General features: G+C 50.6%; 1 protein-coding gene across 1 annotated transcript in view; it reads left to right on the top strand.

Moving 5' to 3' along the window:
- Nucleotides 1-818: 818 nt before the first annotated feature.
- Nucleotides 819-15,834, top strand: part of LOC109884304 (galectin-6-like) — a 22,734-nt gene continuing 7,718 nt past the window's right edge. Inside the window, exons 1-9 of the mRNA XM_031795346.1 lie at nucleotides 819-951; nucleotides 1,470-1,558; nucleotides 6,391-6,595; nucleotides 7,129-7,242; nucleotides 11,419-11,478; nucleotides 12,505-12,546; nucleotides 12,639-12,719; nucleotides 13,238-13,294; nucleotides 14,987-15,075. Coding sequence (XP_031651206.1) covers nucleotides 910-951; nucleotides 1,470-1,558; nucleotides 6,391-6,595; nucleotides 7,129-7,242; nucleotides 11,419-11,478; nucleotides 12,505-12,546; nucleotides 12,639-12,719; nucleotides 13,238-13,294; nucleotides 14,987-15,075 — 779 coding nt within the window. The 5' untranslated portion in view covers nucleotides 819-909. The remainder of the gene's footprint in view (nucleotides 952-1,469; nucleotides 1,559-6,390; nucleotides 6,596-7,128; nucleotides 7,243-11,418; nucleotides 11,479-12,504; nucleotides 12,547-12,638; nucleotides 12,720-13,237; nucleotides 13,295-14,986; nucleotides 15,076-15,834) is intronic.

The following is a 15,834-nucleotide window of genomic DNA, read 5'->3' on the forward strand; positions in this document are numbered from 1 at the left end:
GACTGATGTAGACCAAACTGTTGTAGACCAAACTGTTGTAGACCAGACTGTTGTAGACCAAACTGTTGTAGACCAGACTGATGTAGACCAAACTGATGTAGACCAAACTGTTGTAGACCAAACTGTTGTAGACCAAACTGATGTAGACCAGACTGATGTAGACCTCCAGACTGTTGTAGACCCGACTGTGTAGACCAGACTGTTGTAGACCCCCAGACTGTTGTAGACCAGACTGATGTAGACCAGACTGTTTTAGACCCCCAGACTGTTGTAGACCAGACTGATGTAGACCAAACTGATGTAGACCTCCACACTGTTGTACACCAGAATGATGTAGACCTCCAGACTGTTGTAGACCAAACTGATGTAGACCTCCATACTGTTGTACACCAAACTGATGTAGACCTCCATACTGTTGTACACCAGAATGATGTAGACCTCCCGACTGTTGTCGACCAGACTGTCTACAGGAAGCAAACTGTTGAGACTCCTTTGGTACACAACCATCTCTTATCTACCATTTACTATCATTCAAATGTGTGTACACAGTTTGTGAACACACACACACACACACACACATTGTTCACCTTACACACACACACCATCTTTTGTCTGACTGGACCACTCCTCCTGTCCTGTGATAAGGTTGGGAAAACAATGTGAAACTGATAACACTTAGCCTGGTTTCTGGTTCCTGGCCAACATCATTAGTCAAGTAGCCTGCCCTATCTGGCCCTATCCCAATCTGGCCCTTCTCTGGCCTGACTCTCCCCTGGCTCCTCGCCCCTCCCATGGTTCTGAGTCTCTATAAGACCAGCCATCCAGTAGCGACCGTTTCCTGTTCTCTCTGACTCTCCTCTCCTCCGTCTCTCCATCTGTCTGTCTGTGGATCTCTGAGTGACAGCCATCATGTTCGTTGCTCCACCTGGCTATCAGCCCGTCTACAACCCTGTGAGTAGCACGTCTCCTTGTCTAGTGTATACAGATATCATAGGTATTGTCTGGATCTACCGTTCTTCAGGGTTGGGGTCAATTCAATTTCAATTCCAGTCAATTCAGGAAGTACACTGAAATTCCAATTTCAATTATCTTTCTGAATTGACTGAAGCCCAGCCATTGGCTGTCTGTATGTACCTACAATCTTCATTTACTTCCTTCTCAAACTTTTACTCTACCTACTTAAAAAAGCTCCCAGACTGCCTTGCATCTCTACTTGTGTATAGTTGTTAAATGGTTATTATTTCCCAGACTGCCTTGCATCCCTACTTGTGTATAGTTGTTAAATGGTTATTATTTCCCAGAGTGCCTTGCATCTATAATTGTGTAAAGTTGTTAAATGGTTATTATTTCCCAGACTGCCTTGCATCCCTACTTGTGTATAGTTGTTAAATGGTTATTATTTCCCAGACTGCCTTGCATCTCTACTTGTGTATAGTTGTTAAATGGTTATTACTGTGTGTTGTGTGCAGAGTATCCCCTATGTGGGGCCGATCTACGGCGGGCTGAGATCAGGGATGTCTGTTTACATCCAGGGAGTCATCCCTCACGAGATCACCAGGTGAGAAACACACAGCCTCTGAGGATTGGAGGTATGCTACACGTTATCAGACTGTAGGTGCTAATAGGTGCTAATAGGTGCTACACATTATCAGACTGTAGGTGCTAATAGGTGCTAATAGGTGCTACACGTTATCAGACTGTAGGTGCTAATAGGTGCTAATAGGTGCTACACGTTATCAGACTGTAGGTGCTAATAGGTGCTACACGTTATCAGACTGTAGGTGCTAATACTAATAGGTGCTAATAGGTGCTAATAGGTGCTACATGTGATCAGACTGTAGGTGCTAATAGGTGCTAATAGGTGCTACACATGATCAGACTGTAGGTGCCCTGTGTCACATGTGTCACATGATGTCACATGATCACAGGTAATCATATAGCCCTGACACACCTGTGTCACATGATCACAGGTAATCCTATAGCCCTGACACATCTGTGTCACATGATCACAGGTAATCCTATAGCCCTGACACACCTGTGTCACATGATCACAGGTAATATTATAGCCCTGACACACCTGTGTCACAAGATCACAGGTAATCATATAGCCCTGACACACCTGTGTCACATGACCAGAAGTAATTACATAGCTTTGACACACCTGTGTCCCATAAACACAGATAATTATATAGCCTTGATACACCTGTGTCAGTTGATCACAGGTCATTATATAGCCTTGACACCCCTGTGTCACATGAACACAGGTAATTGTATAGCCTTGACACACCTGTGTCAGTTGATCACAGGTCATTATATAGCCTTGACACCCCTGTGTCACATGAACACAGGTAATTGTATAGCCTTGACACACCTGTGTCAGTTGATCACAGGTCATTATATAGCCTTGACACCCCTGTGTCACATGAACACAGGTAATTATATAGCCTTGACACACCTGTGTCACATGATCACAGGTCATTATATAGCCTTGACACCCCTGTGTCACATGAACACAGGTAATTATATAGCCTTGACACACCTGTGTCACATGATCACAGGTCATTATATAGCTTTGACACACCTGTGTCACATGATCACAGGTAATTATATATCTTTGACACACCTGTGTCACATGATCACAGGTACTTATATAGCTTTGACACACCTGTGTCACATGATCACAGGTACTTATATAGTCATGACACACCTGTGTCACAAGATCACAGGTAATTATATAGCCTTGACATACCTGTGTCACATGAACACAGGTAATTATATAGCCTTGACACACCTGTGTCACATGATCACAGGTCATTATATATCTTTGACACGCCTGTGTCACATGATCACAGGTAATCATATAGCCCTGACACACCTGTGTCACAATGTCACAGGTAATCATATAGCCCTGACACACCTGTGTCAGTTGATCACAGGTATTTATATATCCTTGACACACCTGTGTCACATGACCACAGGTACATTGTGTTGTGCCATTCATCTGCCGCTATCACTTCATGTTTCAGCATGATATGGCAAGGCTCCATGTCGCAAGGTACTCAATTCCTGGAAGCTGAAAATGTCTCAGTTCTTCCATGGCCTGCATACTCACCAGACACGTCGTTCATTGAGCATGTTTGGGATGCTCTGGATCGACGTGGACGACAGCATGTTCCAGTTCCTGCCAATATCCAACAGCTTCTCACAGCCGTTGAAGAGGAGTGGGACAACATTCCACAGAACACAATCAACAGCCTGATCAACTTAATGCACAGGAGATGTGTCACGCTGCACGAGGCAAATGGTGGTCACACCAGATACTGACTGGTTTTCTGATCCACACCCTTGCCTTTTTTTTTGTGACAAACCAACAGATGTATATCTGTATTCCCAGTCATGTGAAATCCATAAATTAGAGCCTAATGAATTCATCAAATTTATTTAATTTAATTTCAATTTATTTCAATTGACTGCTTTCCTTACATAAACTGTAACTCAGCAAAATCTTTGAAATTGTTACGTGTATATTTTTTTGTTCAGTGTGGACGTAGTTTCATTTATGATGAAAATCTGCTGCAGTATATCAAGGTATAACGACTAATGTATGTTGAAAGAACATTCTCTGCCTCAGCCTGCTGAACCTGTTAGAATAAGGAAGTTTATCCTTGTGCTATCAGAGAGAGAGAGAGGGCAAGGCAAAGGCACACACACGTTTATCAGAAGCTCCCTCGTCCTCTGTGTATTTTACTTGCCTTTCAGACCACAGTTGGTCATATCAGTTGGAACAGTTGTTGTTTTCTCTAAGAAGCACACTGTGACCTGGACATTAAGACTCCATAAGGATCAGGGTGGTATATAATGGGGTCGTTCCACCTAAAGGCTCGGGGTGGTATATAATGGGGTAGTTCCACCTAAAGGCTCGGGGTGGTATATAATGGGGTAGTTCCACCTAAAGGCTCGGGGTGGTATATAATGGGGTCGTTCCACCTAAAGGCTCGGGGTGGTATATAATGGGGTCGTTCCACCTAAAGGCTCAGGGTGGTATATAATGGGGTCGTTCCACCTAAAGGCTCGGGATGGTATATAATGGGGACGTTCCACCTAAAGGCTTGGGGTGGTATATAATGGGGTCGTTCCACCTAAAGGCTCAGGGTGGTATATAATGGGGTCGTTCCACTAAAAAGGCTCAGGGTGGTATATAATGGGGTCGTTCCACCTAAAGGCTCAGGGTGGTATATAATGGGGTCGTTCCACTAAAAAGGCTCAGGGTGGTATATAATGGGGTCGTTCCACCTAAAGGCTCAGGGTGTTATATAATGGGGTCGTTCCACCTAAAGGCTCAGGGTGGTATATAATGGGGTCGTTCCACCTAAAGGCTCAGGGTGGTATATAATGGGGTCGTTCCACCTAAAGACACCGGGTGGTATATAATGGGGTCGTTCCACCTAAAGGCTCAGGGTGGTATATAATGGGGTAGTTCCACCTAAAGGCTCGGGGTGGTATATAATGGGGACGTTCCACCTAAAGGCTTGGGGTGGTATATAATGGGGTCGTTCCACCTAAAGGCTCAGGGTGGTATATAATGGGGTGGTTCCACCTAAAGACTCAGGGTGGTATATAATGGGGTGGTTCCACCTAAAGGCTCAGGGTGGTATATAATGGGGTGGTTCCACCTAAAGACTCAGGGTGGTATATAATGGGGTCGTTCCACCTAAAGGCTCAGGGTGGTATATAATGGGGTCGATCCACTAAAAAGGCTCAGGGTGGTATATAATGGGGTCGTTCCACCTAAAGGCTCAGGGTGGTATATAATGGGGTCGTTCCACTAAAAAGGCTCAGGGTGGTATATAATGGGGTCGTTCCACCTAAAGACTCGGGGTGGTATATAATGGGGTCGATCCACTAAAAAGGCTCAGGGTGGTATATAATGGGGTAGTTCCACCTAAAGACTCAGGGTGGTATATAATGGGGTCGTTCCACCTAAAGGCTCGGGTGGTATATAATGGGGTCGTTCCACTAAAAAGGCTCAGGGTGGTATATAATGGGGTTGTTCCACCTAAAGGCTCGGGGTGGTATATAATGGGGTAGTTCCACCTAAAGGCTAGGGGTGGTATATAATGGGGTAGTTCCACCTAAAGACTCAGGGTGGTATATAATGGGGTCGTTCCACCTAAAGGCTCGGGTGGTATATAATGGGGTCGTTCCACTAAAAAGGCTAGGGGTGGAATATAATGGGGTCGTTCCACCTAAAGGCTCAGGGTGGTATATAATGGGGTCGTTCCACCTAAAGGCTCGGGGTGGTATATAATGGGGTCGTTCCACCTAAAGACTCGGGGTGGTATATAATGGGGTTGTTCCACCTAAAGGCTCAGGGTGGTATATAATGGGGTAGTTCCACTAAAAAGGCTCAGGGTGGTATATAATGGGGTAGTTCCACCTAAAGGCTCAGGGTGGTATATAATGGGGTCGTTCCACTAAAAGACTCGGGGTGGTATATAATGGGGTCGTTCCACCTAAAGGCTCGGGATGGTATATAATGGGGTCGTTCCACTAAAAAGGCTCAGGGTGGTATATAATGGGGTCGTTCCACCTAAAGGCTCGGGGTGGTATATAATGGGGTAGTTCCACCTAAAGGCTCGGGGTGGTATATAATGGGGTAGTTCCACCTAAAGGCTCAGGGTGGTATATAATGGGGTCGTTCCACCTAAAGGCTTAGGGTGGTATATAATGGGGTCGTTATATATATAATTGTGTTGCCTGTGTTAGCAGTGTTAGCTGTGTTAGCAGTGTTAGCTGTGTTAGCTGTGTTACCAGTGTTAGCTGTGTTAGCTGTGTTAGCAGTGTTAGCTGTGTTGCCAGTGTTAGCTGTGTTACCTGTGTTAGCTGTGTTAGCAGTGTTAGCTGTGTTAGCAGTGTTAGCTGTGTTAGCTGTGTTACCAGTGTTAGCTGTGTTAGCAGTGTTAGCTGTGTTACCCGTGTTAGCTGTGTTAGCTGTGTTACCAGTGTTAGCTGTGTTAGCTGTGTTACCAGTGTTACCAGTGTTAGCCGTGTTACCAGTGTTAGCTGTGTTAGCCGTGTTACCAGTGTTAGCTGTGTTAGCCGTGTTACCAGTGTTAGCTGTGTTAGCTGTGTTACCAGTGTTACCAGTGTTAGCCGTGTTACCAGTGTTAGCTGTGTTAGCTGTGTTACCAGTGTTAGCCGTGTTACCAGTGTTAGCTGTGTTAGCCGTGTTACCAGTGTTAGCTGTGTTAGCTGTGTTACCAGTGTTAGCTGTGCTACCTGTGTTACCAGTGTTAGCCGTGTTACCAGTGTTAGCTGTGTTACCAGTGTTAGCTGTGTTACCTGTGTACGATCTGTTCATCCTATGCTCTCTCTAACACCCCCCTCTAGGTTTAACATTAACCTGCAGTGTGGGGAATTTGAGGGCGGTGATATCGGCTTTCACTTCAACCCTCGTTTTGACGGATGGGACAAGGTGGTGTTCAACAGCTGCCAGGAAGGGCAATGGGGTTCAGAGGAGAAGACCCACCACATGCCTTTTAGCAAGGGAGACGCCTTCGAGATGGTTATCATCATTAACCAGGAGGGTTACCAGGTCAGATATAGAGATACTATATATATATATACACTTTATTACACTTTATATATACTGTATAGATATAGTAATAGCCATTATTAACCAGGAGGGTTACCAGGTCAGATATAGAGATACTATATACAGTGGGGCAAAAAAAGTATTTAGTCAGCCACCAATTGTGCAAGTTCTCCCACTTAAAAAGATGAGAGAGGCCTGTAATTTTCATCATAGGTACACTTCAACTAGGACAGACAAAATGAGGAAAAAAAATCCAGAAAATCACATTGTAGGATTTGTAATGAATTTATTTGCAAATTATGGTGCAAAATAAGTATTTGGTCACCTACAAACAAGCAAGATTTCTGGTTTCACAGACCTGTAACTTCTTCTTTAAGAGGCTCCTCTGTCCTCCACTCATTACCTGTATTAATGGCACCTGTTTGAACTTGTTATCAGTATAAAAGACACCTGTCATGGCCCAATGACCTGTTGAGTTGGGTTAGACCACAGTTGTGTATAGTCAGATGAGCTGATCTGTTTTTCTGTCGTAGGTGACAGTGAATGGCCGAGACTTTCACATGTTCAAGCATCGTATTCCAGTCGAGAGAGTCAACGCTCTGCAGATAGGAGGCGACGTTTCCATCCAGACCATCAACGTCATCGGGGTGAGGCTGGGGCAGGGTGTAGTTGTAGGGGTGTAGGGGCAGGGGGATAGGGGCAGGGTGTAGGGGCAGGGTGCAGGGGGGTAGGGGCAGGGGAGTAGGGGCAGGGGGGTAGAGGCAGGGTGTAGTGGCAGGGTGTAGGGGCAGGGTGTTGGGATAGGGGGGTAGAGGCAGGGTGTAGTGGCAGGGGGGGTAGGGGCAGGGTGTAGGGGCAGGGGGTAGGGGCAGGGTGTAGGGGCAGGGGGTAGGGACAGGGGGTAGGGACAGGGGGTAGGGGCAGGGGGGTAGGGGCAGGGTGTAGGGGCAGGGTGATAGGAGCAGGGGGCAAGGGCAGGGTGGTAGGGGCAGGGGGTAGGTGCAGGGGGATAGGGGCAGGGTGTAGGGGCAGGGGTGTAGGGGCAGGGGCAGGGTGTAGGGGCAGGGGGCAGGGGCAGGGTGTAGGGGCAGGGTGTAGGGGCAGGGTGTAGGGGCAAGGGGGATAGGGGCAGGGTGTAGGGGCAGGGGGATAGGGGCAGGGGGATAGGGGCAGGGGATAGGGGCAGGGGGATAGGGGCAGGGTGTAGGGGCAGGGTGTAGGGGCAGGGGGATAGGGGCAGGGGGATAGGGGCAAGGGGATAGGGGCAGGGGGTAGTAGCAGGGGGATAGGGGCAGGGTGTAGGGGCAGGGTGTAGGGGCAGGGGGATAGGGGCAGGGTGTAGGGGCAGGGTGTAGGGGCAGGGTGTAGGGGCAGGGTGTAGGGGCAGGGGGTAGGTGCAGGGTGTAGTGGCAGGGGGATAGGGGCAGGGTGTAGTGGCAGGGGGATAGGGGCAGGGTGTAGGGGCAGGGGTGTAGGGGCAGGGGTGTAGGGGCAGGGTGTAGGGGCAGGGTGTAGGGGCAGGGTGTAGGGGCAGGGGTAGGTGCAGGGTGTAGTGGCAGGGGGATAGGGGCAGGGTGTAGGGGCAGGGGTGTAGGGGCCAGGGGTGTAGGGGTGTAGGGGCAGGGGCAGGGTGTAGGGGCAGGGTGTAGGGGCAAGGGGATAGGGGCAGGGTGTAGGGGCAGGGGGATAGGGGCAGGGTGTAGGAGCAGGGGATAGGGCAGGGGGGATAGGGGCAAGGGGATAGGGGCAGGGGGTAGTAGCAGGGGGATAGGGGCAGGGTGTAGGGCAGGGGGATAGGGGCAGGGGGATAGGGGCAGGGTGTAGGGGCAGGGGGTAGGGGCAGGGTGTAGGGGCAGGGGATAGGGGCAGGTTGTAGGGGCAGGGGCAGGGGGATAGGGGCAGGGGGATAGGGGGCAGGGGGTAGGAGCAGGGGATAGGGGCACTGGGGATAGGGGCAGGGGGATAGGAGCAGGGGGATAGGGGCAGGGTGTAGGGGCAGGGGGATAGGGGCAGGGTGTAGGGGCCAGGGTGTAGGGGCAGGGTGTAGGGGCAGGGGGATAGGGGCAGGGTGTAGGGGCAGGGTGTAGTGGTAGGGGTGTAGGGGCAGGGTGTAGGGCAGGGTGTGTAGGGGCAGGGGGATAGGGGCAGGGGGATCGGGGCAGGGGGGATAGGGGCAGGGGGATAGGGGCAGGGGATTGGGGCAGGGGGATAGGGGCAGGGGGATAGGGGCAGGGTGTAGGGGCAGGGTGTAGGGGGCAGGGGGATAGGGGCAGGGTGTCAGGGGCAGGGGGATAGGGGCAGGGTGTAGGGGCAGGGGGATAGGGGCAGGGGGATAGGGGCAGGGGGTAGTGCAGGGTGTAGGGGCAGGGGGATAGGGGCAGGGGCAGGGTGTAGGGGCAGGGTGTAGGGGCAGGGGGTAGGGGCAGGGTGTAGGGGCAGGGGGATAGGGGCAGGGGCAGGGTGTAGGGGCAGGGGATAGGGGGCAAGGGGATAGGGGCAGGGGTGTAGGGGCAGGGTGTAGTGGTAGGGGTGTAGGGGCAGGGTCTAGGGGCAGGGGGATAGGGGCTGGGGAATAGGGCAAAGGGGGTAGGGGCAGGGGGTAGGGGCAGGGGGATCGGGGCAGGGGTAGGGGCAGGGTGTAGGGGCAGGGGGATAGGGGCAGGGGCAAGGTTGTAGGGCAGGGTGTAGGGGCAGGGGGTAGGGGCAGGGTGTAGGGGCAGGGGCAGGGTGTAGGGGCAGGGGATAGGGGCAGGGGATAAGGGGCAGGGGGTGTAGGGCAAGGGGATAGGGGGCAGGGTGTAGGGGCAGGTGTAGGGGCAAGGGGATAGGGGCAGGGTGTAGGGGCAGGGTGTAGGGGGCAGGGTGTAGGGGCAAGGGGTAGGTGCAGGGTGTAGTGGCAGGGGATAGGGGCAGGGTGTAGTGGCAGGGGGATAGGGGCAGGGTGTAGGGGCAGTGGTGTAGGGGCAGGGGTGTAGGGGCAGGGTGTAGGGGCAGGGTGTAGGGGCAGGTGGTAGGTGCAGGGTGTAGTGGCAGGGGGATAGGGGCAGGGTGTAGGGGCAGGGGTGTTAGGGGCAGGGGTGTAGGGGCAGGGGCAGGGTGTAGGGGCAGGGTGTAGGGGCAAGGGGATAGGGGCAGGGTGTAGGGGCAGGGGGATAGGGGCAGGGTGTAGGAGCAGGGGGATAGGGGGCAGGGGGATAGGAGCAGGGGGATAGGGGCAGGGTGTAGGGGCAGGGGATAGGGGCAGGGGATAGGGGCAGGGGTGTAGGGGCAGGGGGATAGGGGCAGGGTGTAGGGGCAGGGGTGTAGGGGCAGGGGTGTAGGGGCAGGGGGAGGGTGTAGGGGCAGGGTGTAGGGGCAAGGGTGTAGGGGCAGGGTGTAGGGGGCAGGGGTGTAGGGGGCAGGGTGTAGGGGCAGGGTGTAGGGGCAGGGGTGTAGGGCAGGGTGTAGGGCAGGGGCAGGGTGTAGGGGCAGGGTGTAGGGGCAAGGGGATAGGGGCAGGGTGTAGGGGCAGGGGGATAGGGGCAGGGTGTAGGAGCAGGGGGATAGGGGCAGGGTGTAGGGGCAGGGGGATAGGGGCAGGGTGTAGGGCAGCAGGGTGTAGGGGCAGGGTGTAGGGGCAGGGGGATAGGGCAGGGTGTAGGGGCAGGGTGTAGGGGCAGGGTGTAGGGGCAGGGTGTAGGGGCAGGGGGATAGGGGCAGGGTGTAGGGGCAGGGGGATAGGGGCAGGGTGTAGGGGCAGGGGGATAGGGGCAGGGGGTAGGTGCAGGGTGTAGTGGCAGGGGGATAGGGGCAGGGTGTAGGGGCAGGGGTGTAGGGGCAGGGGTTGTAGGGGCAGGGGCAGGGTTTTTTGTTGTAGGGGCAGGGGTGTTAGGGGCAAGGGGATAGGGCAGGGTGTAGGGGCAGGGGGATAGGGGCACGGGTGTAGGAGCAGGGGGATAGGGGCAGGGGATAGGGGCAGGGGATAGGGGCCAGGGGGATAGGGGCAGGGTGTAGGGCCAGGGTTAGGGGCAGGGGGATAGGGGGCAGGGTGTAGGGGCAAGGGGGATAGGGCAGGGGGATAGGGGGCATGGTGTAGGGGCAGGGTGTAGGGGCAGGGGGATAGGGGCAGGGGTGTAGGGGCAGGGTGTAGGGGCAGGGGGATAGGGGCAGGGTGTAGGGGCAGGGGGAGATAGGGGCAGGGTGTAGGGGCAGGTGTAGGGGATAGGGGGATAAGGGGCAGGGGGATAGGGCAGGGTGTAGGGGCCAGGGGGATAGGGGCAGGGGATAGGGGCAGGGTGTAGGGGCAGGGTGTGTAGGGGCAGGGGGATAGGGGCAGGGTGTAGGGGCAGGGGGATAGGGCAGGGGGATAGGGGCAGGGTGTAGGGGCAGGGTGTAGGGGCAGGGGGATAGGGGCAGGGTGTAGGGGCAGGGGATAGGGGCAGGGGGATAGGGGCAGGGTGTAGGGCAGGGGGATAGGGGCAGGGGATAGGGGCAGGGTGTAGGGGCAGGGTGTAGGGGCAGGGGGATAGGGGCAGGGTGTAGGGGCAGGGTGTAGGGGCAGGGGGATAGGGGCAGGGGGATAGGGGCAGGGTGTAGGGGCAGGGGGATAGGGGCAGGGGGATAGGGCAGGGTGTAGGGGCAGGGTGTAGGGGCAGGGGGATAGGGGCAGGGTGTAGGGGCAGGGTGTAGGGGCAGGGGGATAGGGGCAGCACCCACCCACAGGTATAATATGAATATAATAGCTTTTTTCTTAAGTGCTCAATGTTTTGTGCTTTACAAACACACACAAACACACACACACATGGCAGAACAGATGTAGCTGGAATAAGCTGTGTATTTTTCAGGGAGGAGGAGGAATGGGAGGTGGATATCCTACAGGTGGAATGGGAGGAGGCAACATGGCGGTATGTATCGAACCCACTATCCTGGCGTTGTGTCGTGGTCTACCTACTAAGCCATACAAGACCACTGGAGGGCTGAGCACTGAATACTGTGGGGTGACTGTACATAGAGATATATTCTCATGAATGTTGTGGGGTGCCTGTAAATATAGATGTATTCTCATGAATACTGTGGGGTGACTGTACATAGAGATATATTCTCATGAATGTTGTGGGGTGCCTGTAAATATAGATGTATTCTCATGAATACTGTGGGGTGACTGTACATAGAGATATATTCTCATGAATACTGTGGGGTGCCTGTAAATATAGATGTATTCTCATGAATACTGTGGGGTGACTGTACATAGAGATATATCCTCATGAATGTTGTGGGGTGCCTGTAAATATAGATGTATTCTCATGAATACTGTGGGGTGACTGTACATATCGAAATATTCTCATGAATACTGTGGGGTGCCAGTAAATATCGATGTATTCTCATGAATACTGTGGGGTGACTGTACATAGAGATATATTCTCATGAATGTTGTGGGGTGACTGTAAATATCGATATATTCTCATGAATACTGTGGGGTGACTGTACATAGAGATATATTCTCATGAATACTGTGGGGTGACTGTACATAGAGATATATCCTCATGAATGTTGTGGGGTGACTGTAAATATCGATATCTTCTCATGAATGTTGTGGTGTGACTGTACATATCGATATATTCTCATGAATGTTGTGGGGTGACTGTAAATATCAATATATTCTCCTGAATGTTGTGGGGTGACTGTAAATATCGATATATTCTCATGAATGTTATGGGGTGACTGTACATAGAGATATATCCTCATGAATGTTGTGGGGTGACTGTAAATATTGATATATTCTCATGAATGTTGTAGGGTGACTGTAAATATCAATATATTCTCATGAATGTTGTGGGGTTACTGTACATAGCGATATATCTTCATGAATGTTGTGTCTCAGAGTGTCATAAACTCCGGATAACATTTGATATGTTTCCCACCATCAACAGGGAGGATATCCTGCTGGTGGATACCCAGGTGGTCAAATGGGGGTAAGTTGGTATCACACTTGGTTATGTTCATGTGTCTGTGTCATCAAATACCATCACATATATTATACTGTATGTCTGTCAATGCTTATCAGGGCGGAGGATACCCACAGGGCGGAGGATACCCACAGGGCGGAGGATACCCACAGGGCGGAGGATACCCAGGTGACATGGGGGTAAGGACTGTCACCTGTGTGGTTGAGACAGTGAGAGGTGACATGGGGGGTCAGGACTATCACCTGTGTGGTTGAGGGGGTCAGGACTGTCACCTGTGTGGTTGAGACAGTGAGAGGTGACATGGGGGGTCAGGACTATCACCTGTGTGGTTGAGGGGGTCAGGACTATCACCTGTGTGGTTGAGACAGTGAGAGGTGACATGGGAGGTCAGGACTATCACCTGTGTGGTTGAGGGGGTCAGGACTATCACCTGTGTGGTTGAGACAGTGAGAGGTGACATGGGGGGTCAGGACTATCACCTGTGTGGTTGAGACAGTGGGTCTTTCTACTTTGGATGTGGGATAATGTTCTACAGTGGATGGTTCTGCATCAGTTAGTAAATACATGACTGTGTGTGTGTGTGTGTGTGTGTGTGTGTGTGTGTGTGTGTGTGTGTGTGTGTGTGTGTGTGTGATGTCTGTGTGTGTGTGTTGATGTCTTTGTGTGTGTGTGTGATAACATCCCTGTTTGTGGTCAGGGATGCTATCCTGGTGGAAACCTGCCGGTCATGTGTGGACAGCCAATATACAACCCTGTAAGTAACATCTCTGTGAGTCAGGATAGATTTGTTTTGTCCTAAGTATACAGTGCCTTGCGAAAGTATTCGGCCCCCTTGAACTTTGCGACCTTTTGACACATTTCAGGCTTCAAACATAAAGATATAAAACTGTATTTTTTTGTGAAGAATCAACAACAAGTGGGACACAATCATGAAGTGGAACGACATTTATTGGATATTTCAAACTTTTTTAACATATCAAAAACTGAAAAATTGGGCGTGCAAAATTATTCAGCCGATTACAGCTGTAAGTCGCTTGGGGTATGTCTCTATCAGTTTTGCACATCGAGAGACTGAAATGTTTTCCCATTCCTCCTTGCAAAACAGCTCGAGCTCAGTGAGGTTGGATGGAGAGCATTTGTGAACAGCAGTTTTCAGTTCTTTCCACAGATTCTCGATTGGATTCAGGTCTGGACTTTGACTTGGCCATTCTAACACCTGGATATGTTTATTTTTGAACCATTCCATTGTAGATTTTGCTTTATGTTTTGGATCATTGTCTTGTTGGAAGACAAATCTCCGTCTCAGTCTCAGGTCTTTTGCAGACTCCATCAGGTTTTCTTCCAGAATGGTCCTGTATTTGGCTCCATCCATCTTCCCATCAATTTTAACCATCTTCCCTGTCCCTGCTGAAGAAAAGCAGGCCCAAACCATGATGCTGCCACCACCATGTTTGACAGTGGGGATGGTATGTTCAGGGTGCTGAGCTGTGTTGCTTTTACGCCAAACATAACGTTTTGCATTGTTGCCAAAAAGTTCAATTTTGGTTTCATCTAGCCAGAGCACCTTCTTCCACATGTTTGGTGTGTCTCCCAGGAGGCTTGTTGCAAACTTTAAATGACACTTTTTATGGATATCTTTAAGAAATGGCTTTCTTCTTGCCACTCTTCCATAAAGGCCAGATTTGTGCAATATACGACTGATTGTTGTCCTATGGACAGAGTCTCCCACCTCAGCTGTAGATCTCTGCAGTTCATCCAGAGTGATCATGGGCCTCTTGGCTGCATCTCTGATCAGTCTTCTCCTTGTATGAGCTGAAAGTTTAGAGGGACGGCCAGGTCTTGGTAGATTTGCAGTGGTCTGATACTCCTTCCATTTCAATATTATCGCTTGCACAGTGCTCCTTGGGATGTTTAAAGCTTGGGAAATCTTTTGTATCCAAATCCGGCTTTAATCTTCTTCACAACAGTATCTCGGACCTGCCTGGTGTGTTCCTTGTTCTTCATGATGCTCTCTGCGCTTTTTTACGGACCTCTGAGACTATCACAGTGCAGGTGCATTTATACGGAGACTTGATTACACACAGGTGGATTGTATTTATCATCAAAAGTCATTTAGGTCAACATTGGATCATTCAGAGATCCTCACTGAACTTCTGGAGAGAGTTTGCTGCACTGAAAGTAAAGGGGCTGAATAATTTTTTTCCGTTTTTGATTTGTTAAAAAAGTTTGAAATATCCAATAAATGTCGTTCCACTTCATGATTGTGTTCCACTTGTTGTTGATTCTTCACAAAAATATACAGTTTTATATCTTTATGTTTGAAGCCTGAAATGTGGCAAAAGGTCGCAAAGTTCAAGGGGGCCGAATACTTTCGCAAGGCACTGTACATACATACAGTATACACTACATGCTGTCAGTGAACTGACTCCTGTCCTATGTGTATCAGCCTGTCCCGTACTCCAGCATGATTCCAGGAGGGATGTCTCCGAAGAAGACTATCGTCATCAGAGGCATGGTGCCTCTAGGAGCTAACAGGTCTGTAGTACCCTAACCCCTATGCCCTAACCCCTATCCCCTAACCCCATTACCCTATCCCCTAACCCCTATACTCTAGCCCCTATCCCATAACCCCTATCTGAGGCATGATGCCTCTAGGAGCTAACAAGTCTGTAGTCCCCTAACCCCTATCCCTTATCCCCTAACCCTTATCCCCTAACCCCTATACCCTAATCCATTTGAGGCGCCCCGGAGACACAGCACGCAGCAGGATACCCTGGCTGGATGCCCACTCTCGCATGGCACTGGCCTATAGCGCTCCGGGCTATGAGCGCGTACTGGCGACACCGTGCGCTTGACCGCATAACACGGTGCCTGACCAGTACGTCCGTCCCTGTCTGAGGACATCAGGAGATGACTTGTGAACTGGCCACTAGAGGGCAACAGTTTGTCTGCCTCTGATTCCAAAGGTCCTTCGATTCCAGGAAGTTGTTTTTATATATATGTTTGTTTTAACCTCTGATTCCAAATGTTCAAATCCAGCGATTGAATGTTGTTTTTGATTTTAAGCCTAAACTAAACCTGACCTTAACCATTCAGAGTTAATACCTTAACCACTCAGAGTTAATACCTTAACCACTCAGAGTTAATACCTTAACCATTCAGAGTTAATACCTTAACCATTCAGAGTTAATACCTGACCTTAACCATTCAGAGTGAATACCTTAACCATTCAGAGTTAATGCCTGACCTTAACCATTCCGAGTTAATACCTTAACCATTCAGAGTTAATGCCTA

Source organism: Oncorhynchus kisutch, linkage group LG18 (assembly GCF_002021735.2).
Source record: "Oncorhynchus kisutch isolate 150728-3 linkage group LG18, Okis_V2, whole genome shotgun sequence".
NCBI lineage: Eukaryota > Metazoa > Chordata > Actinopteri > Salmoniformes > Salmonidae > Oncorhynchus > Oncorhynchus kisutch.